The sequence below is a fragment of the Patiria miniata genome, unplaced genomic scaffold (assembly GCF_015706575.1).
Source record: "Patiria miniata isolate m_02_andy unplaced genomic scaffold, ASM1570657v1 HiC_scaffold_25, whole genome shotgun sequence".
NCBI lineage: Eukaryota > Metazoa > Echinodermata > Asteroidea > Valvatida > Asterinidae > Patiria > Patiria miniata.
In genome coordinates, this window is record NW_024037064.1 from 3,677,526 (window position 1) to 3,701,709 (window position 24,184).

Here is a 24,184-nt window from a genome sequence, read left to right on the forward strand (position 1 = left end):
TTAAGTCAGCACGCACGAGTGGCAAAGCCACGAGGGGTGCAACAGCTAGTGCAAAACAAATTCCATAGCCACTAGTGCTAAATGCCCATGCATCAAAATTCTTTTCAATACTCAGAACTCTCACATGTATTTAAGCTGCACAGAAAAATGATGATCGACATGTCATCTTTCGATTTCTTTTCATTTTTTGGTGGGTTGACCATTGACTTTTTGAGAAATTCTCGCCCAAAGAAGACGACCCCTATTTTCCCCAAAGCGGAACGGTAGCCATCTTGAAAAACGATTCCGCCACAACATGGCAAAATAGCGCCACTTTCGAGCCCAACTGTATCCAAAATGCTCAGAATTGGAAGCCCCGAGTCCGGGCCAGAGGTTCATTGCCATATCTCTTCAATACCCCAATATTATGGCTCTCAGAACTCTCTAATATAGAATACAAGCTGATTTACCCGATCATAGATCGGGTAGGGCGTAGTGTTGGGGATGAAAATGTGGGGAGTTAAATGTAAATGGGGGATATAGTTGGGGAGACATGCAGTTAACTTATAGAAAAGCAATTTATGTGGTGTGATCTGAGACAATTTCTGACCACTAAAACCAATTTGAGCAAAAGATCATCTTTTAAAGTTTGGAGTTTGGAGTAATTGAATCAGCTACATGTATTCTGAGTAATGAGAATCATTATTGTAGGCTACAATATTTTATTCGGGGAAGAAAAAGTGTGGGGGGGGGGGGGACCAAACAATGTCCCCTGCCTGAAAATGTGTGTGTGGGGGGGGGGGGGGGGGGGGCGGGTTCCCCCTGTCTCCCGTCGATTTACGCACATGATAATTATGTACCGTGGCAACTGTCTGTAAATGTTGCCGTTGGTCTGTTAAATTGTTTTTTTGTGAAGCAGTCGCATTTGGAAAACGTAGATGGGGGATATAGTTGAGTAGACGTGCAGTTATAGAAAAGCAATTTCTGTGGTGTGATCTGAGGCAATTTCTGACCACTATATAAAATCAATTTCAGCGAAAGATCATCTTTGAAAGTTTTGAGTTTTGAGTAATTGAATCAGCTACATGTATTCTGAGCAGTAGAATCATTATTGTAGGGTACCATTTTTATTCGGGGAATAAAAAGTTGGGGGGGGGGGACCAAACAATGTCCCCCGCTTGAAAAATATGGGGGGGGGGGGTTCCCCCTGTCCCCCGTCGATTTACGAACATGATAATTATGTACCATTGCAACTGTCTGTAAGTGTTCCCCGTTGGTCTGTTAAATTGGCATTTCGTGAGGCAGTCGCATTTGGAAAACGTAGTGAAAAGGTTACCGTAGTACACAGGCGAAGCCTGATTGTACAGTTTTGACAATAAATAATAATGCAATAAAACGTGAAGACTGAAGGTGTCATTTGAAATGAAAATGTTGAGTGTGACCATAAAATATGGAGGAAGGTCATAATTAAGTTTCAGTATTGGACTCTTCAACAAACGTTAACTTGAATTTCTTACAATTTGCGAGACCGTCTGGCGAGGAAAAAGTCGATTCAACTTTTATTCAAGTTGGTTCAACCATCTATATAAGAGCAAGTTTCACTCGGCCTCCGAGAAATGTGTGCTCCTGAAAGGATCCGAGACCGCGGTCTCCCGCGACGCCAAAATGGCTCCACGTCCGTGGAAAAATGTGGAGGGTGTCTTCCGCCGGGTCGGACACTAAAGTCTTTTTCGTCGATTTTTTTGTGACTGCGTTTAAGATCGCGATATTTGAAGCAATGCATCGATCCTTCGTTGATCCCAAACAGGCCCCGAAATTATAACGCGACACTGAATTATACGTGATGGCGGGCAGCGAACTAACAACGCTCAGCCTTGGTGGTGGAAGCATGGAGCTGTAAACACATTATGGAAGCAACAGCGCTCTATCACGCGACGTGACATGCTTGTGCTTCAAATAGCGAGCACCGTAGACTCAACCTCGTTTCCAGGGTGTGGAGCAGGCTGCAGTAGGCGTTGCCATCGACGGTTTTACGCATAGCCGGGAAGTACCACGCAGTGTAGACTTTTGATTGGTCAGACCGCGCAAGGCATACTAATGTTAGTCCTTCTGAGTATTCGTTGCACTCGGCGCAGGGGCGGCAAGCAAAGCACAGGAAAGAATAGGGACACTTGGTGGCCACGCACCATGGAGAAAAAATATTTTGCCAAGGTCACCCCATACTACCGTTTGGTGAACGCTTTGGCAGTACGGCCGAGTAGAACACGTAAACGAAACCCCTACGTTGACCTCGCTGACCTCGCACAGTCTAGACACGCAGAAAGGCCAGCACAGGGGGCGGCCAGGCAGTCAACGTGAAAGCGCACACGGCGGCAAATTCCTGCGCAAAACGCAGTCACGAAAAATCGACGAAACGGATCGCCGGTCCGTACCGGAAAATCAGGACGACCCGAAGTGTCCCACCCGGCGGAAGACACCCTCCGCATTTTTCCACGGACGTGGAGCGATTCTGGCGCCGCGGGAACCCGCGGTCTGGGATCCTTTCATGAGCAAACATCGTCTCGGAGGCCGAGTTAAACTCTCTCTTATATATATAGATTTGAGGGTATAACTTTTATTCATGAGCTCGGCGGATGGTATCGTTTCGGTTTGCGGTAACACCATGTGGTAATAACTACTGCTTAGAAGATATTAGTTCTGAAAAGAACTTGTCCTGCTTATTATCAACTTTGCTAAGTAGTTTTTTGTTCTGATATAAGAACAGTCCTGCTGTAAGTTCTAAACGAACTTGTCTTTGGTCTCAACGTTTCGACTAGCCTGCTCTAGTCATCGGCGGATGGGTTTAGGCCTATTTACAGGTGTGCACCCCGGGGCCATTTCTAACTAATTGATTTGGTTGAATTATTCATATTTTTATGCAAATAATTAGAGTGCTGAAAGTTTAACCAATCACAGCGCAGATTTTGCCTAGTTGCTCTGTTCGCCGATTTTGCGAAAGGCTAGATTTTCATAGTCGGATTTAATGACACCGCCATGCCGTACCACACAATGCGCGCGCGCGACGCATGATCTGGTTCAATTATCGGAGTAATAAAATAACCAACAACCGAACATAGACCAAAATCTGAAAATGGCCGATCACACGGGAGAAAACGTGGGTGAAGTTGTCCAAACTTCGCCCAAAAAGTCTAATGTTGATTCAGAAACTGTTAAAAGAACGAAGGAAGGAGACGAAACAAATGCCGAACTTGATGATCTACTCGATAGTAAGTCTCAAAAGTCAGTCCGTTTTGTAAAACAATGAATTGTTTTTACTCGCTCGATCACGTCGTATTTTTTTGACGTTGTCCATCCTCTAGAGGGCGCAGCTCAGCTCAGTAAATGGCAAGTTTTTTTTTGTTTTTTTTTCATGGGATGTCTTTTCCTTTTGGTGATTGGTAGACATAGTAGATCAGGCCAAACATGATTGTTGTGCAGATTAATGAAGTGCATCAGGTCGGGTTGTCGAACCTGGTTTATTGACCAGGCCAAACCGACCAGAAACATATTTAGACATAGGCCTATGTAGCGCCTTGAGCACCAGTCCTTGTGGATACGTGCGCTTTATAAATATCCACTATTATTATTATTATTATTATTATTATAAACAGAATCCGAACCGAGGAAAAAATTTTGCAACCTGATGACACCACTTTCGGCACTTTCTTCTTCATATTAATATTATCATCTCAATGAAGGTCATTCATGATTCATTGCAAAAATTAGCTTGAGTAACTCCAGCTGACATGCTCATATTCATTCACATGTAGCGCTGGAGGAATAACCTGTTCGTTTCCATGTGGTAGCAAGAGACCCTAAAAAAACGGCCTCTCCAAAATTGTCCTAATTTCACCTCTTTTATCCCACCCCAGAGTTCATTTACATACCTCATACATTCAGCAGTCATTTACGAAGCCTAATGATCGACTTGAAACAGACCACTCTGGGGTGGGATAAAAGAGGTGAAATTCGGACAATTTTGGAGAGGCCGTTTTTTTAGGGTCTCTTGCTACCACATGGAAACGAACAGGTTATTCCTCCAGCGCTACATGTGAATGAATATGAGCATGTCAGCTGGAGTTACTCAAGCTAGCAAAAATGATGATTGATATTTAGACATGAATCTGGGACTGAGAAACTTTTTGAATTTTGTTAGGAAATACTTAGACAATTTTCTTGACTCTCCATATAGACTTTGAACACAACAATCGCGGAAGTGGCGCCAGGTTGCAACATATTTTCCTGAACTGAAACCGATCTTAACTCCCTCAAACCGCCCCGTCCAAACCCGAAAAAAAAATAAGGTAAAACCGACCCGAAAACCCCCCGAATATCTGGCATGGACAAAGTGATCACTTTTTATCCCCCTGGCTGTAAACCGGAGGGGGTTATAGGCCTACATGTATGCAGCTGTACAAAGAATTATTTTACTTCATTCAATTCATGAGTATGCTATGTTTCCTTATCGGTTCCTTTTTGGCTACTTACATCAGTTCCATAGCAACCGATAGAATTCTTTTACCAAATAATCAAGCTCAATCGGAAATATCTTGGAAGCTGCAGGCCAACAAATTCGTGTTCATGCATGAGTCACGTGATTATGCCGTGTAATTACTTGAAGGAGTAGTGTTTTGAGTAAAAAAAATAAGGTGTTTGACCCCAGTGACCCCATGATGACCTTTGACCCCAGTTTGGTCATGTGACATGTTGGGGCTGGGCTACTGATACTTTTGACAAAGTGTGGTTGAAATCGGTAAAAATATGTACATGTAGGAGCAATGGACAATGTCAAGGTTTATTACCCCAAGAACTACAAATGTATGATTCTTGCTACACAATACCGATAGACGCGTCTCGTGATTGGCCCATCTGACATCACCCACGATATGCACCATAGACAGTGTCTGTGGTCGGTTCCCAGACCAAAATACTCTGACTATTCTGACGTCACGCCAACAACGCTTCGCGTGCACGTTGAAACGTTAAAACTCAAACTGTAGCTTTGGCACGGAAATGGGACTGTTTTCATCATTTTTGTGCACCATCGGATCGATTCAACCCTTATACTTTAACCCTTATACAGCGGCTGCTCCAAAATTCACCTCCAGGCTGACTGTATATTAAGGATCTATGGGTAGACCTGTTGTGTAGCAAGACCCATGGTTCTTGGGGTAAACGTTTATTACTCACTTAACCAACACATGATTTTTTACCAATTAAAGGGAATATACATCATTTTCTTTTGCTGTAATTTTCAGAAATGGATGGAATTGGGGGGTTGGAAATATATAGCAAATATATTTACACTGACTGTTTTGAGGTTTTGGGTTCAAAAATGCTATAAAAACCAAGAAAAACAATCATTTTCCTGTAGTCTGGTTCCCTGACTCCATATAAGGAGAAACAGAGCAGTTTACATAAATTGGGGAATTGTAAGGTCAGGGAACCAGCCTAGCTGGCTTGTACCGTTCATGTATGTAGGTGTGTAATCGATTGCAAACAAGTGCGATGGTCAAGTGGGGCCAGTATTTGAAAAAAAACCAGTTTTTTTCCAACGCTGGTCGGCCGACCAGCGTTGGAAATTGATACAAAAATACCACTTTTCTTGAAAATGACAGTATACCAGGTGCCATGATTTTACAGGAACAGTCCAGCATGGTATTTCAAAATGATTTGCTAGTTTTATTTTTTGATGTTTGCAAATGTTGTATTTTCCCTTTAACAAAAACAGAACAGAACAGAACTACCGGGGTACTAGGGCTTCAATGGTACATGTACTGATAATAATTTTTGTGAGCTGCAAATAAATGGAATTGGACGGGGATTTGGACCGCAATCACGAACCGTTCACACACTACAATGTACCTGCCTGCTTGCCACATTGTTATTTGACTACACGCACGTACTACTTGGTCAAAATTCTAAACTCCCACATTTCAATCGTACCATCAGGTGCTCTGAAGGATTTTGAGAAGCCAAAAGCTGTTGCCCCTGACCAAGCTCCTCCTGATGGGAAGACTGAAGCTGTGGCAGGCTCCGGCAAGACTCAGGCTGCATCCCAAGAGGTAAGGAGTCATCCTAACAAATATCAAGGGCGAAGTTGAGGAAAGGTTTATCTGAAGATTGTTTCGAGAATTTGTTCGCAGGATACTGCAGCAGATTTCCTAAACCTTACTCAATGGTGTATTAATCTCCAGAAAGCTAGAGTAGATCTTTGCTCTATCCAATAAGAAGGCCTAACTGAGCAAATAATTCAGTGTTGAAAAGCTTACTTGGTTTAAAGATAGTAATGGACTAAACTCCCTGTGAAATTAAGAAAACAATGAAAGATGAGTCAAGTGACGTACTTTAGGAATTTTCCGTTTGTGAGCATTTTGTAATTTGGCAAATCCATTTCAGAATTTGGGACATTTTGCTGTCTCGAATTTTCTTTCCTTTGGTGGAGTTGTTGTTTCAGTATGTGACAGTAAGCCAATGAGCAAACTTTTCTAAAAAAATTTCCAATGAGTAAATTTTTGGGTTCACAATTGGAACAGAACTGAACAGTGTCTTCCTATTGACACCAAAGCAACAGCGCCCTCAGTTGTTAGGAAAAGCATAGAAAATGTTAATTGTTTAAAGAAGTAAACTTTTCAATAAAATTAACCAAAAAGGAAATGTCAAATAGCTTTCATACATTTAAGAGAAGTAGAAAGTTGCACAAAACCTAATTTTCATGGACCCTTTAAACTACATGTTGGAGGATATTGGATGGTTTAACCACTTCGCGCCGGGATTTTTTTTGCTGAAAATTTCAATTCTCCAGGGGTGTGAAATCTCAGCTTTAAAGCTGATTTCAGCTTTTTTTGTGTTGGATTATAGCTTTTTTTCAGCTTTTTCCCTCACTTGCTGTGTACAAAAGTATAGGAGATTTCCAAAGTTCAGCTTTTTCATACCTTTTTCAGCTGTTTTCAGCTATTTTTATGTGTGGTCACTCACACCCCTGATTCTCGCAAAAGGCAAAACTTTCCAGAGATCTGATGATATACAGCTTAACGCCACGAATACTGATTCGCAAGAGTCATTTCAACAGTATTTGTACAATACTTCTTGCCGAAACCTCATATGTTTCAATACTCCAGGGTGTGCACTGGAGCATAAATTGAAGAACAATAGGCCTTGCACAAACGCCAATTAAAGATCAACACACGGTCCATCTCCACAGACTTCACGGACTTTGTGTGTGTGTACAAAAGGCACGAGGGATTAGCGTGTTTAGATGTCACCTGGAGGCGAGTCAAGGCAATCTTGACGTCTTAACCCATCAGCCGTGCCTGTGTATAAAAACATCCTCCGACGCAAACTGGTTAAGAAGTATCCTAGCAACAATACTTAGAACTTGGTTGTAATGGTACCCCCTTTTCCCCCTTTTTAGGCCCCGCCCCTTCCACCAGGTCAGGAGGCGTTGTTCAACCAGCTGTTTGCCGGTGGTGATGGCGCAACAGACTTTGAGTCAGTCATGAGCAGTGTCATGTCAGAGCTCGGCAAAGACCTTGGGCAGGATCCTGGCATGAACGATGATCTGCTAGCCAAACTACTACAGGGTGGTGGTGCTGAGGGTAGGTAGGATGCGGGGTACTAGACCCCAGATTGTGGGTGGAGCTTATGTTTGAGGAGGAAAAAAAACATACCTTTTTTTCGGGGAGGGGGTGGGGGGGGGGAAGTACATGTATGTGACCTGTCACAATAAATTCAACGTTCCAGTTTTTGAAAGATTCAGGTACAGTGTAACGCAGCTATAAGTATAGTAACGAATGTTCGGTATAGCGGCGTACCACTGCACATTTTGTTTGTATTTCTGAAATGCGAGGAACAATCGAGAGGTTTCCATTTGGGTGTGAACGACGAGTTGACTAGTCAATTAGTTTCCAATGCAAAAACAAAAGAAACGTTGGTAGTGACAACCATAAATTTGTAAATAGTCAACTTGTTTTTATGCCACGACGACCAATCTTTGCCACAATACTTAGTAGTCTCACCACAATGCACTGTACATATAAGTACGCACTGACAGACAATAAGAGTCTTGCAGTGATTCCATCGAAACTACTGAATCATTCATGAAAATAATTTCACCCACATAAGGAAAAAAATGTGTGCAATATAGTCTGTTATTGATCTAACAGTCCTGAATCCTTCAATTTTAATACAATTTTGTACACCCCCTAGGGAGTTAGGGTTTTACTGTCTTGAAACAACACTACCAAAAAAATCCCCAATTTGCAGCGACTGTTTCCTCTTTACAGCCTTTCCAGGATTTGGCTCTGCACCGCCAACAGAGGGCGCTACAACATCAGGCAATGAAACACTTGAGAGTACGTTAGGCGACACCATCAACCGATTGGTGCAAAGTGCACAGGACCTGAAGGTAGGAACCGGTGGACATGTGATTGACATGCTGTTGACATGTTGCCGTGTGATTGACATCTGAAGCACGTTTTGGCGCTGTGACCGTAAACATGTTTCTGGTTCGCGGCCGTTTTGGCGCTTTGGTTACACTGAAATGACGTCATTGTTTCGACCAAAGTTGAACCGAGGTTTCTGGTCGGTTCACTTATGTTTCAAGATGGCGGAAAGGTAAACAAGCTTAGCAGACGACGTTACTTTTTACCATAAATGGGGTTTAAATAGTGAGGTTTTATCTTCAATTGGTACGAAAGTTGATACAGAATATCAGGCCCACTCTTTTTAGAACTTTAGGGAAACGCTATAAAAAAAACTCCTATATTTTGATTTGAATGTTATTGTTAATCATGTCCGGTCGCCGCGTTAATTTTTTGAGTTGTGTGCAGTCACGTACTCCGTAGGCAGTAACATGACGTCTTGAACAATTTTCCGGTCAGTCGTTTTCGCGGTGCACAGGAAACATGTTTCAGGTCACGGCTGTGACGTCAGAAACATGTTCCAGTTCAAGGGCCGCCAAAACGTGCTCCTGATTGACATGTGATTTTCATATGATTGACATATGATTGACATGCGATTGACATACATGATTGACATGCGATTGACATGTGATTGACATGCGATTGACATGTGATTGACACGCGATTGACATGCGATTGACATGCGATTCTCATGTGATTGACATGCGATTGACATGTCATTGACATGTGATTGACATGCGACTCTCATGTGATTGACTTGTGATTGACATGTGATTGACATGTAATTGACATGTGATATTTGACTTGTGATTGACACTGGATTGATTAACATGAGATTGAAATGTGATTACAAGTCTAGAAAAGCCTGGGGAATCATTGTGGGCCACTTTATGTTTTCAACCAGGATGGCAACGTACCAGAGGAGGAGGTGTTAAGACAGATGGAGAACATGCATCTTGGAGACGGTTCCGAGGGCGAGATGATGCCCATGATGCAACACATGATGCAGAGCCTACTCTCCAAGGACATTCTGTATCCATCTCTCAAGGAAGTCGTAGAAAAAGTGAGTAGAAACGTAGCAGATATCGTTTAAAGGTAATATCAGTGAATATAGATTTTTTCCTTCAAATTAACCAAGTTGCTTATACCCTGAATCCAGAATAAAATCATTCCTGCGTAGTTCACGTAATACACACACAAACCAGTACACCCATTCTTGTTTTACTATACTCCCGAGGACAATGCTTTGTGTTTTCCTTTATCCCTGAAATATAACACTCTCCTATAGACTAAGCACAAAAATCTACTACAAAGGACCGTTTTGAACAGAGGACCCAACTCCCGAGGACTGAAAGGATCTGTTGTTCTCCCTTTGTGTGTCTGTCCTCGGGGGTTATGTAGAACAAGTACGTGAACATGGAGCTCTCGAAATTGGTCAAACAGGTGCAATCTCTTCTGGGAACAGCAAAACATTTGATCAGGTGATTCCTGCACCTTTGATATTCTCTCACTTCTGTCTTTCCCGTCCACAGTATCCAGTGTGGCTGGACGAGAACCAGTCTACAGTCAAGCCGGAAGACTTTGAACGCTACACGCAGCAGTTTGAGCTCATGAAGAGACTATGCACAGAGTACGAATCAGAGCAGTCAACGGACTCCACGGACGTCAAACAGCAACGGATGACCAGAATAATGGATCTCATCCAAGAGGTGCAGTCATTTAGGGCGGAGCCTGTCCAGAATATCTCAATATTCAAATATTTAAATGTGCATGAGATCATAGTTTGAATATTCATAACCCAGATACATAGCCTATTTGAGGCTCCCCAACACAGTTGTTTCCAAGGTTTTTTTTTTTTTTAAAGAAGCCAACATTTTAAACTAATATTCAACATTTGCAAACATCAAGCACAAAACTACCAAATTACATGTATTATTATTATTATTATTATTATACGTGTAAATGTACCATTAAGGAGACATGGTATCGTAATTTCTTTCGAACGTGGGAGACATCAGTATTTAGGGAGAAATTTTTGGGGGGAGTCTCCCTAATGTCACAGCCCCCCTTTAGAGGCAAAATTCTACTGTCGCAATGCGGTTATTTTTGTTGCTCGTGGTCTAATTAGTAAACATACCCAAATTCGTGGACAAAGGACAAGGGAATAAATATTGGGTTAGGGCACATTTAAGTTTGAAAATTTTGTGCACAAGTCTATGGGAAAGTCTCCCTAAAGACTGAAGACAATGAGCAATGAGAAGAAATTACAGTTTAGAGGTGGGAGGAAAACCCCAGAAGAATATTCTGGGAAAACCCACGGAATCAGGCAGGGACTGAAAACCGAATCCACATGTTGGCCCAGGCGGGATTCGAACCTGGGTCACAGCAGTGGAAGGCGAGGAAAGAACGGCTACATGTATGCCAACATGACTCTTTGAACTACCTTACTTGATTGTGAGTGAAAAAAAGTCTCAAGCATCCTGTGAAATCATGGCACCTGGTGTGCTGTCATTTTCAAGGAATTTTTGTATCAATTTCCACCGATTATTTGTGGGATTCAGTGAATGCTGGGCCTCCTCTAGTGCTGTAGTGGTGCAAAAAAGGAACAGGAACTCTCTGATAAGTCGAATGAGCAGGCTATTCATTTTTTTTTTAGTCATGAACCAAAAAGACCGTCAACAAGTGAATGCAGTCACAATCTGAGACCATGGAGCAAATTGGGGACGTTCCAGTTGTTTTCTTTAGCTGTGTCACAACAAATGACACTTAGGGTGAAGTTGAATTTTGACATTTTTGATGTGAAATAATTCATTTCTGTTGATCTGGTTTTTGGTTAAAATTTTCAGATGGAAGGCCTTGGGCAACCACCCACGGATATTGTTGGGGAAGGGGTAAGTAGCTGTTTCGAACCCTTTTTGTCATTTTTGTTTGCATACTTGGCATAAGGACCCCCCCCCCCAAAAAAAGTCCCCGGTTTCTGGTATGGAGCTTGCCCAAAAAGTGGTGCGGCGACGCGGCTTTTTTTTTTTTCACCTGATTTTTTTGCTTCAAATGTCGGCTGATGACTGCAAATGGTGCCCGACTAAACTTAGTGCAAATGTATGGGAGTCCAGAGAGGCCACATAAAGCTTATTCTCGACCATAGTGGTGGAAAGTGCAAGAATCAATTGGTGTTGATTTTTTTTTAAATTTTCAGAAATAATATTTGCCAAAACAAATAGTTCTGCTTCCGATTACATGGCATTTGAAAATTGGGTAGGTAGGTAGGGGATTTTTTATTTTTGGGGGGGCAATTTTTTGTGTGTACGATCATATAGAGGTGTCTACATGTAGTCAAGGGTAAAAGGTAGGAATTGATGGCTTCGTTTTTTTTTTTTTTTTTCATTTAAAAAAAAAAAAAATTATGATAGGGGCTGTCAAAATAGGGTAGGTAGGGTAAGTGAGAAGCAGAACTCTTTTTTTGGGCCTTATTAATAGTCTTTGATATGTCCACTACACATTTTCTTTTATATATTCTATAAAACTCTTGGAATGAAAGTGCTTTATGGAAAAACGTTAGTCATCTTTCATGACTACAAAACAGTCAACAGTTTGAAGTCCTTTTTCTCAGTATTTTACTTTTTTGACATGTTTGATAAATAAATATCCATAACTTATCAACGGAATGTCCCATGGAAGTGCAACAAACAGTACTGTTTCGAGCATTCTATTCTCTTTCCTAATACCCACAAACCCTCATTTTGACCTCTGCCCTGGCTCGTTTTGCCGAACACCTCACACATATGTTAATTTTTCAGGTCTCGTAACTGGATTCCGTTGCTAACGTTCATAAAAAGTGTGCCTGCAGCCACACGTTTTTAAACCCACCTTGAATGAGTTTTTGTCCGAAGGATAGGGTTTTCAGTTCTACTCCAATCTTTAGTTTTAGCGGTGTTTTTTACACTTAATTGGTAGGTACTTTTCTGGAAAATTAGGTACTTTTCCAAAAAACTAGCAGTGTTTCTATGTACCTTTATTCTTAAAACAAAATTGAAACATGTTCCATGCAATTTTTACATGTTACATTGTATTTGATGGGCATATGTATGCACATGTATAAAGTGCCATTTTCCAACAGTACTCTAACATACATGTATGTTGTTGCAGGGTACCGGGCTCGGTCTGCAGTTTGATGGGCAAGGGATGCCAAAGATACCAGGGATGCCACAGGGGGACCAGTGCAGCATCATGTGACACTAACAAAGACCTGCTATTATTTGAGAATCCAGACATCGACTTGTGATTGGTTGGTGAGCTGTCGCCAATGACTCTGATTGGTTGAAAGATCAGTAGTGGCCGGAGGTCACTTTCCAAATTTGACTATGCGATTGGATGAAGGTGGCACCATAATGACCTGTGATTGGTTGAATGAAATTCAAGCCTTGATTGGCTGGCCAGTAGCAAGTAATGCCATGTGATTGGTTAATCCGAATCACATCAAGGTGTTAGTCCCAGTTTCTTCTAAATCTCGGTTTAGTTCTGGAATATATTGCAGGATTGTTAAAACGGCATCCCAGTTACTGTTATACTTATTGCTCCTTGAAAGATCATTTGAAAGAATTATCGGATTGGTTTTCGCCAAAGTGAAGGATTTTGGAGGATTTAAGAAGACATCACATTTTATCATGTAACATAGAAGTGTACTCTGATTTGACAGTGGCTGGTATATTACTATTGGGAATATATATATGTGCTTGGCCAGTTTTAAACAAGTACGTTTAAAACTGGCTGGAGGCCTGGACGCTGATAATTGCATTTAATACCCGAATCAAGTTTTAGGTTTTAAACGTACATAAATACATGTAGGCTCCTGATGCCAGGACAGCATTTTCAGCGGCTTTCATTTTAAAATCTCAGTGGGATACCTCGTTTGTTGTATCGTTGCAATACGCTAAACAAGACAAGACAATCCTAGTAAAGCCGGTCCCAGAGGGCACAATATTATATTCCATTGGTTCAAAATGGCCAATCATTTGAAATCTTTTCATACGTATGTGACCTGCACAGTCGGCCAGATTTATCCCATTCATTGGCTTTACAGGGTAATTCTGTTTCAAAGCTTTTTGGTCAAGGCAGGACTTAAGCAAGTCTAATTCACAAGTGACAGTCAGTCGGGGAGTCAGTCAGCCAGCTAAGTCAGTCAGTCAGCAAATATAAGAGTTGTGAAAATCTGCAAAAAAATCACTTCAAATCATCGCGATGCAACCTTTTGCTTCACTGTGCTTCCTTTTCCACTTTCAGCTTTCAACTTTCAGAACATGTCGAAAATTCTGATATGCTGAACAAGAAATTAGTGCGTTGTATTATCGTGCAAATTATGTTGATAGTAGTATTTGGGTGACAAAAGTGATTAAAGTCATTTTATAAACTTGACGTGACCGTTCTAGACCAATGAAAATACAGTAGCCAAGAAGCCCTGTAACATTATTTAGCATAGGCTTGCGATTGGTTGGAGCTGATTGCTGTTTATCATTGTAGGTGCTCAGTGATTGGATGGATTTCTCATCAGTGACCAGTGATTGGTTGTTGGGCCACCAATTGACCAATTGTGTGTATTCTTTGTTAGATCTGAGTAAGTTTTTTAAAGTCATTAGTTGATTGGTTGGCAGGGTCCCTATCATTTTAATATTCTTGTTGTTGAACTGAAAAAAGGGGGAAAAGCAATCAATATCAAATCAATAAATGAATTTTGAGAATTTTCTTTTATTAAAAATGTATTGAAAGATGGACTGTCTGAGCTAGTTTTTAAAACACTCTTTTTCTGGCAATGCAAATTTCTTCTCATTTGTATGAGGCACAGAACCAAATTATTTGTTAGGGCTGTCAATTTTTGACTAACTTAGAATTTGATTACTCAAAACAGTGTTTGACCGAATATTTGAATATTCCAAACTACCAGTTGCAATTGGGTGCCGCCCCAATCAAAAGTTGCACACAGAATGCCCCAGTTAAAAATTGTGTGCAGTAAGTATTCGGTCAAGGGCTTTAACCTGCTAAGAATGGGACCAATGAACCGCCGTTGACAAAATACTAAATACCGCAAAAAGGGCAGCACCCGACAGTAAAGCACTGCAACTGTATGATAAAAAGTTATTCGAGTAAAATTCTGGTAACATTTTGTGCTGAACCAAAAAATGCTTGTATTTCTCAACACATTCTCGATTTATCAGTTTTAGAGGGGGACAAGGACATTCCCCCCCCCCCCAACTCATGAACTTTTTACCACTTTGTCCTCGCGCCTCTTTTTCTTTTCTTTTTTCTTTTCTTTTCTCCCTTTTTTTTTTTTTTTTTTTTCTTCTTTTCTTTTCCGGGGGGGGGGGGGGGGGGGGGGGGGGGGGGGGGGCAAGTGCCCCCTTGCCCCCCCCTCGCTACGCCCATGCATAGAGGTTGTGCATGAGATGACATCACACTCTTGCTCATGAATATGATAATTTGCATTAGCTTAAAATCCACATAGGTTCCAAAATACCCTTAAAAATGGCAAAACCAAAATTTGAAATAAATTTAAATGCGACATGACAAAAAGGTGCATTTTCAAGTAATGCAATAAAACAATTACATTGTATGGCCCCTTTAACTTCAACTAAACACACTCAGATGATTGCATTTTGTGGGGGAAAATTGTATTTGCTACTGAATCAAAATAATTGTACCATTAGTATTGCTGAAGTTACACTGTCCATTGTTTATGGTGCAATGCTCTCTGAAAAAAATACATTTTCAAAATGAATTGCTAATTTCTATCATCTCTTATGTTATGGACTTTTTCAGTGATGAAAAAAAAATGGCCATATAAAAATTAAGTACAGCTATATTAACTTTTAATTTTGAAGTAGCATCTATTTGAAATAGCATATGATTCAATTTTGTATCAGTTTCCAATCGTTGGGAAAAACTGACTTCTTCGTCAAACACTGTGCTGCCCCAATCAAACTGCTTTCTTATATGATTATAATTGTATCGTTTAGTATAATTATATGTATTTTGATACACGTGTAAATAATCATGTATAATATTGTTCATGGAAATAAAAAATCCTCAAATTCAGTGGTATTTTATCTGACTTAGAGCAGTGATATGTCAGTCTTCCCTTTCAACTTTTAGTCACATTTTTGTCTGCTAGTCGTACGTTCGTCCTAATTGTCTGAATATTGCAGTACAAAGTGGGATTTTTAAGAATTTTAATCCATATGACTCTTCAGAACATTTGTAGCTGGATATATTTTACATCGGGTTTCATATACAAACATTAGAGGACAGGTTGAGAATTTGTTTTTTATCATAACTACATGTATCTCGGTATCTGGTAAAAAAAGAAGAAGTGGTATTGCACTCGTGGATCACCGTATTTTAGCAATTTACAGTTAAATAAACAGCGCCCTCTTGCTTGTCTTATTACACTATTCAAGATGGCGCTGCCCATAGACCAGAAAGAATATCTCAAGCGGTATTTGTCCGCTGAGCCGGAAGATTCAAAGAAGAAAAAGCGACGAAAGAAAGTAAAAACTGCCATTAAAGTGACCCGGTAATACAACAACGTTATTTCAAATTTGTGGGGACGAATGTAGGCCCAAATTGTTGTTTTTTTTGCAGGTTGTGAATCCAGCATGTCCGATTGCCGTAACGATCAACCTCGTTCCCATCCATGGACATGGATACGATCTTCCTGCACCATGTCTTGTGCGATATTACCCCCCCCCCCCGCCACGCGGGTATTTTGTAATTTTATACATGTAATCAATAGGATCAATCCTTTGAGATTGAGATTTAGATTTTGCGCTATGCATCTACATACAGAGTCATGTTTTTAGGGACTCTTACTCTTGGTATCTACAACATGTCATAGTTTGAGCTCCAGCTAGTAATAGTATTAGTAGTAATGAGCAGAGCTGGAGTTACTCAAGATAATTCTCCCCCAGCATTCCCAGTCAAAAATATCATGTGGTATAAAATAGGATATTACATTGTACGTTAGTAGGCCTAATATTAATGATACTGCAAAATCCGAAGTGACATCACAATGACGTAATCACCTGACTTTTTATTATTATATTTTTTTTTACTTTTAGCAGTTTTTGTCTTCCAGCAAAACATGACAAAATGTAATCAGATTGAATTTTAACTTGGCATAGACAAAGACCCAAATTAAAGTTGATCTTAGGCAATTGATGTCATGATGACATCATCATGTTACCTCAACTTATAAAGGTGATTGCTAGAGTACATGTACTACAAATCTGATGGTATGAAACTTCGTACACAAATATATGTAGACCTAGCCCCATAAATGTGGCCTATTTACTGGACTGCCTCCGTAAACATAGGCCACACATCCACATGTACAAAAACGTGTCGCACTTTGCCAAATTTTGATTTTCACATTTAGGCTTAGTTTGTGGGATTTTTTTGCTTTAGAAGCATACTCACCCTCTTTATAGGCTAGTCAGAAAGTGCTGCCTTTTTCAGATGTCTAATTTTTGTGAAATTTCATGTTGAAATTTTGATACGCAAACGTGTAAAAGTGAATCTGGAAATTTCACGAAAAATATACAAGCTTAAAAAAGCTTAAATGTGAAAATCAAAATTTGGCAAAGTGCGACACGTTTTTGTACATGTGGATGTGTGGCCTATGTTTACGGAGGCAGTCCAGTAAATAGGCCACATTTACGGGGCTAATGTAGACCTAGAACTCAACTTTGGTTGGTCTTACTAGCTTCAGTCGTGCTAGTAGTACAACTGACTATTAGTCAAAATTTGAAAAAAGGAGCTCATTTGTATGTACACATGTACGTAGAACATGCAGTAGACAGGTCTGTGACATGTAATAGGTAAAAATTGAGGTGACGTAATGATGAAGTCATCAGTGTTCATGCGACATCATCTTAAAGGTGCATATTTTAAAGCCCTAGGCCTATATCTAAAGACCTACAAGTCCGATTGTGTTGAAACTTTGTATGTATTTAGACAGGGACGTGTTATAGGTAAAAATTGAGATGACGTCATGGTGACCGGATCTAAAGCGTGCATAATTTAAAGTCCTGTCTAGAGAACTACATGCACATGTACACAGATGTACATGTAGGCGGCTATAATTGTCTATGGGATTAACAATTGTGAGGAAAGTTGATTTGATTTGAGTAGCGAAAATGTTGTTATTATGGAAGTATTTCGAATTTTTCTAAAAGAAACTGTTTCTTCCACGTGCTGTATATAACCCATCTATAATGACTGCATGTACATGTATATTTCTTCTGTTTTATAGCACGTTTACCATTGTTGATGATGATGTGGACATCAGAGCATTAGCCCCATCCTCTGAAAAACAAGATGATATCGACAACCCTCTCATGGACGATGAAATTCCTCTCGTTGCTGAAGTCATTGATGAGCGACCCAAGGATGAAGTCATTCTGGAGCAGTATCGGACAAGCAACAAATGGAGGACAATGGGAGACGATGACCAATCCCGAGGCAGTAGACATGCTGACAAGCATTCTATCTCCCGCGACAGAAAGTCTAGTCCTGCTACTGGGCAACGGAGAAGGCCACGTCATGATTCCTCTGACTCGGACTTGTCCCCAGAGAGGAACTCAGGCTCCAGAAGAGGTGATACCAGGGGTGATAGACTCTCTGCCAGACCTGCAAGGCATGACTCTGACTCTGACCTGTCACCACCGAGGAAAGGACAGGACGGAAGGGGTGACACAAGGGATGGAAGACCCTCTGAAAGACCAGTAAGGCATGATTCTGATTCCGATCTGTCACCACCGAGGAAAGGACATGACAGAAGGGGTGACACAAGGGGTGATAGACCATCTTCCAGACCAGCAAGGCATGATTCTGACTCTGATCTGTCACCACCCAGGAAAGGACAGGACAGAAGGGGTGATAGACCTTCTGCCAGACCGTCAAGACATGATTCTGACTCTGATCTGTCACCACCCAGGAAAGGACAGGACAGAAGGGGTGACACAAGGGGTGATAGACGCTCTGCCAGACCAGCAAGGCATGATTCTGACTCTGATCTGTCACCACCCAGGAAAGGACAGGACAGAAGAGGTGATAGACCTTCTGCCAGACCGTCAAGACATGATTCGGATTCAGATCTGTCACCTCCTAGGCAGAAACACAGACAAAACCCAGACTTTGACTTATCTCCTGCTCGGCAGGCTACCCCCAGGAAGGGTAGGGAGAGACCAGAGGCTGACTCTCCAAGAAAAAGGGAAGACTCCCAAGCAAGAACTTCAAAGGCCGTGAGTGGGAACAGCAAGCGTGCGGAGAAGACATTGTCAGGTACCAAATACCCCTCACGCTATGAAAGCCATCTTCAATTCCATGAAAGCTTATAGCACAAAATGTACTTGCTTAGCAGAAGCCAGTTACCACATTATCATGCGATGAACATACTACTAGTTAATGGTTCTCTGCCTATTTCTGTTAAGTACCTAATTTTCTAAGCCAATAATTTTATGGAGCAACTTTAAACAAAATATGAGCACATTTGAAATGCGAAGCAATAAAGTTCCAGTACAATACTATGTACAGCATCAAGCATCCCATTACAGTAAAACAAGTATGGTTTTTGGTTGGACATTCGATATTTCAAGTTGACAAACTACATAGTTCCCTCGGCTTTGCCTCGAGAGCTACGTGTAGTTTTTCAACTGCCAATACCAGCTAATATCATCTGTGCACCCTCAAATCTTATTGACATTTTGTATGATTTAGAAAATTCGCCATTGCCAGCTACAGGTGTGCATTTCCCACTTTTAAATTACCCATTTTTTTCATATTTACAGATTGTGTGCTATAGTTTAATACATGTGTATCACCGAGTCATAAAAATGTTAGCCTCAAACTACATGCACACGTTGTATCAACGATTGTCACCAACTCATTAAATATGAGACTACACTTTCAAAACAATGCTTGATGCTTTAGTTCCTATTATTTTGGTTTCGATTTTTTTTCACCATTTTCCTCCTTTTTAAGCCTCTCTTTTTATCTCCTCTACCATTTTTCACCTTTCGAATATCAAACAGGAACAACAGCTGGTCTCTCAGATGCCAAGTCCATGCGGCGAGAAAACCAAGAATCCAGACGCCGTGATGCTGATATGTATTCCAAGATGGCTGACGATGTGTCAGGGAAGAACGCAAGTGAGTTGGAAAACCACTAATAATATATACATGTATAATGATACTCTTGAATGCTAATAATGCCATTGGATCCCACTTCTGTCACCATTAATATGCCACCTACCACACCATTAGAATCCCACTTCAAAAACCACTGGATTTCTGTATTTGAAACTCATAATTTTACCCTGTACTTAATTCAGTCCTATTTCTCACACAGTTGCTCTCTTTATCTCATGTAGGACATTTTTGACACCACATGTACCGACTCCAGTGGAATCCCACTTCTAATGCCATTGGAATCCCACCTTACATCATTGAAATCCCACTTCTGACACCACTTAAATCACGCATTTGTAAATCCCAATTCTGATTTTGTTCATATACCATTTTTGACTGTGGGAATCAAACTTTCGACAGCTGACATCCCACTTCTGACACCATTACTGATAAAATGAAATCTCATTACTGATACCATTGAAATCCCATAACTTGACATGCTTGAAATGCCATTACTTGAAATGTCATTACTGACACCATTGAAATGCCATTACATACATGTACACTGTTGAGATCCCACTGCTGACACCGTTGAAATACCACTTCTCACACAGTGGGAATCCCCATTTTCAACTCATAAGAATCCCACTCCTCGGCACCATTTGAAATCCCACCTCTGACACTATCTGAAATCCAATATCTGACACGATGGAAATCTCAGGTTTAAAATAATTGTTTACCCACATGTTAGTTCATTTTTGCTTTTTTTGTATAAAGAAACTGTGTTTCGAGACAAGTCTGGCAGACTGAGGGACCTGGATTCGGAGAAACGGCAGAAGCGCGAAGAGGACGCCAAGAAAGCACAAGAGGACCAGAAATTTGTTGAGTGGGGAAAAGGGTAAGAATGCCTTTTTTGGGATTAATTGTTAATATCCCTTTTGCTTTGTTGGGGCCCTCAGTACAGGCTTATACCAGAGGCAATTTTTTTCAGTGTGGCTCTCACTGACCCATCCACAATTAGCCTTGGTTAAGGCGTTCGACGATAGAGTCTAATGTTCGATGGTTAACCGCCAACAAAACAGTAGCCACGCTCTATGCACTCAATTGTGTATTGCACAAAGTGTGAACAGCGACCTCAAGCGGCCATGCTACACTGTCAACTGTGCAAATCAGCTGGTGCTGTAAGAACGCCTTGAAACATCTGTGAGCCCTTGCTTAACCCTCATGCCCAAATTGTTTATTGACTTGGCTCTCCCCAGGACCAAATTGTTTGCTCAGTCATGCGGAAATCACTAGAGCGTGAAAAAAATGAGCACGAGTCAAAAACTCACTTTTTTCAACCCAGATTTTCACTGCCAAGGAGTGATTAAAATCATAGGTGTTGTGTGTAAAGTTTGTTCCTTGAACCTAACTCTTTTATGTGATGTAAAAATGAAGTCCATACGTGCAAATATAAGAAAGTTATACCTTTTTGTTAATCTGGTCCCAATTATCAAACTGCAAGCCATTTCACCACATGACCAAATGGCACTCCATACCTCAAATTGTGCGTGGATACTTCTGAAGCACTTTTCTCATTTTTTTGTAATGGTAACACTATGAATAAACCACACCAATAGAAAGATCCGAAAACACTCTGTCAGCTGGTATATAGTTGATGTATGGGTGGCCAAACATATCAACATGCCGCCTTTCAGAAAAGTAGTGAATATATCTGTGTTGAGGGTGTTTTGTGTGTGGTTTCCTGGTCGACTTAAGTCACCCATGGGAACCAGCAGGGGGGTACTTCTTGTCGACAAAAGTCGCCCATGGTAAGGAAAGGGTTAAGTGACGACCTTGAATGCAAATAAAGATGAGATTATTATTCAGTACTTGGTCGTGGAGGCTCATATTTTATTTGGACACAGAGCTGGATAGTGTGGCTACCTTCTCCAACAAGTTGGGAGTCCACAGACTAAATATAACATTAGAATATAACTAATAATTTACGTTAGAATCCTAATTCATTAATTCTGAAATTGAGAGACTGACATTTTTTAAGCCGTTATGCACCACTGTTATGTTACACCTCGGATCCTAAATTTATAGAATGGTCCTTCTCTCCATCTGGTACCCAGACTCACGCAAAGCGCACAGCAGAAGGAGTTGGCGCAAAATGCTCTGCACGAGATGGACAAGCCCCTTGCTCGTTACCGTGACGACCAAGACCTGGATGACATGCTAAAGGGAGCAGAGCGAGAGGGAGACCCCATGATGGCTTTCCTGAAGAAGAAGCAGACCAAGACACAAGCAGCCATGGGGGTTAAAGGTAGGGTGTATACCCCCTCCCCCCCCCCACCTACCCCTCTGCCACCCCTCCTCCACCTACCCCTCCGCCATCCCTCCCCTCCCCCTTTCAGCTATAAGATTGCTGGATAAAAACCTGCAGCTGATTTCACGAAACATTACGCAGTTGCAAAACTTGAAACTTTAAAAGTCCTTTTTCCAGTATTTTACTTTTTTGACATTGATAAATGCAAACTTTAAAGGGAATGTACATCATTGGCTTTTGCTGTAATTTTCAGAAATGAACTATTTTGAGGGGTTAGTATAACAGATCAAATATTGTTTCACTGACATGTTTGAAGTTTTGTGTTCGAAAATACTGGAAAAACCAAGAAAAACAAAAATTTCAAGTAGTCTGGTTCCTGACTCCACAAGATAAAATGGATCATTTATAGATGCCGGAAAACTGTAAGATAATGGAACCAGGCTAACTGGCCTGTACCCGTTCATGAACATGTAACCAATAGCAAACAAAATTTGGACTGAACGAAATTGGTAAATTTGGAGCAGTAGTTGAAAAATAGTTAGGTTTTTCCAACGGTGGTTGGCTGACCACCGTTGGAAATTTATACAAAATACCACTTTTCTTGAAAATGACTTCACACATGGTGCCATAATTTTACAGGATGCTTTAGACTGTCATTTACCAACATCCTAGTAAGGTATTTCGTAAAAAAATGGTAGTTTTGTTTTTCGATGTTTGCAAATGTTGTTTATTCCCTTTAAGCAGCCATAACTTGTCAATGGAATATCGGATTGAACAATATCGTAAGGAGAATTTTAATCTCTTTCCTATTGCTGCAAACCCTCATTTCAACCTCTGCCCAGTTCTGTCTCATTTTTCCAGATTGTCTCATGTATGTCTTTTGAATTGTACATTTTGTGTTTTCCTCTTTTTCTGTTGGCAGCCAAACCTAAGTACAAAGGCCCCCCACCTCCGCCGAATCGCTTCAACATCATGCCAGGTTACCGCTGGGATGGTGTGGACAGATCCAACGGTTTCGAGAAGAAAGCCTTCGTGCGCCAGGCGGACAAGAAGGCAACAAAGGAAATTGCCTACAAATGGAGTATTGAGGATATGTAGTCAGTGAATTCTGTGGTGCAAGAAGTCATTTTTACAAGCAGCAGCTGGCAGTAACTTCAGTCCGAGGGTGTCGCTAGAAGTGGGATCTGGGGGTGGGGGGGGGGGGGTGTTTACACCCCAATCATTATTCTTTTGTGTCGGCATAATCAATCTCCTTAAGGCAAAATCACTCTCCTAGAGGCAAAATCGTATGTCTGTAGGCAAATATGCCGTAATGAATAGTGTCACCTGGAATGCGTTCGATTACTTCCCCCAGCTTACTCGCGCCTGGCTCCTGGCATGATGACAGACCTGTGCAGTGGAGCTAAATAACAAACGATGTCGGGTAAAGTTTCGTACAAGAGCTGGAAAGTTGAACTTTGACATGACACAGGCTGCATCCAAATCAACTGTCTAGAGCTAGGTCTAGGTCCACGTCCATTGAAAATGCGCGGGGATGTGCTGACAATAGACGTAGCCGTAGCTCTGGAAGCCCGTTTTGGAAAAAATGTTGCAACCTGACACCACTTCAGCAGTTTGTGTACAAAGTCGATGGAGAGTCATTTCCTAACAAAATTGGAAATGTTTCTTAGTCCCAGATTCACGTCTTATCGTCATTTTTGCAATGAATAACATTCATTGAGGTGATATATGACGAAAAAAGTAGCGTCGGTTGCAACATTTTTTTCGCCCGTTTCGGACATGGTTTGAGGCGCCCGCCAGCAGCCATGTTCATTGCATGGCCTTATGGGATACTTACCAAAGTAACCGGCTCGGAGAGTCGGCTACTTGCGTCAGGCTCGAGTAAGCGCGAGAAGTCACGTGAAAGCTAAATCGTCAAGCTTGCACGAGTAAGCGCGGGGAAGTAATCAAACTCACTCCTATTGTGTAATACGTGTAATGGTTTATAAATAAAACATAATTTGAGGGTCTGATAGTCAATATTAGCTCAAGATCAACCTTACACCGTTTGTTGTCATCTTTAGTTGGCGGGAACTTACGTGTTGAGCAAGAAGATCTTGAAGGCAATAAATTGCGGTTGACGTCACTTCAACTTTGGGGGAAAATAGTTTGGGCTTTGCTTCATGCCCACATCTTTGCATGCATAGCTAGGGCAATGTTTGCGTGTGTACACTAGTCTAGCGGCTAGACCGTTATGGTTTGATTCACGATAACCT

General features: G+C 41.2%; 2 protein-coding genes across 4 annotated transcripts; both read left to right on the plus strand.

The window, feature by feature from the left end:
* Nucleotides 1–3,097: 3,097 nt before the first annotated feature.
* Nucleotides 3,098–14,132, plus strand: LOC119733284 (peroxisomal biogenesis factor 19-like). Its single transcript, XM_038206883.1, has 8 exons — nucleotides 3,098–3,245; nucleotides 5,971–6,083; nucleotides 7,433–7,616; nucleotides 8,304–8,425; nucleotides 9,346–9,504; nucleotides 9,974–10,150; nucleotides 11,288–11,332; nucleotides 12,588–14,132. The coding sequence occupies exons 1-8, from the start codon at nucleotides 3,110–3,112 to the stop codon at nucleotides 12,672–12,674; spliced, it is 1,023 nt and encodes a 340-aa protein (XP_038062811.1). The 5' UTR covers nucleotides 3,098–3,109; the 3' UTR covers nucleotides 12,675–14,132.
* Nucleotides 14,133–15,835: 1,703 nt separating this feature from the next.
* Nucleotides 15,836–23,508, plus strand: LOC119733274 (BUD13 homolog). 3 transcript variants are annotated; one of them, XM_038206859.1, is made up of 7 exons: nucleotides 15,836–16,005; nucleotides 17,743–18,365; nucleotides 18,447–18,773; nucleotides 19,523–19,639; nucleotides 20,396–20,516; nucleotides 21,736–21,926; nucleotides 22,852–23,508. In XM_038206859.1, the coding sequence occupies exons 1-7, from the start codon at nucleotides 15,890–15,892 to the stop codon at nucleotides 23,025–23,027; spliced, it is 1,671 nt and encodes a 556-aa protein (XP_038062787.1). In that variant the 5' UTR covers nucleotides 15,836–15,889; the 3' UTR covers nucleotides 23,028–23,508. The 3 variants fall into 3 exon arrangements, with proteins under 3 accessions (XP_038062787.1, XP_038062788.1, XP_038062786.1); XM_038206860.1 differs by having other exon boundaries at nucleotides 15,837–16,005; nucleotides 17,743–18,446; nucleotides 18,540–18,773; XM_038206858.1 differs by having other exon boundaries at nucleotides 15,837–16,005; nucleotides 17,743–18,773.
* Nucleotides 23,509–24,184: the final 676 nt, after the last annotated feature.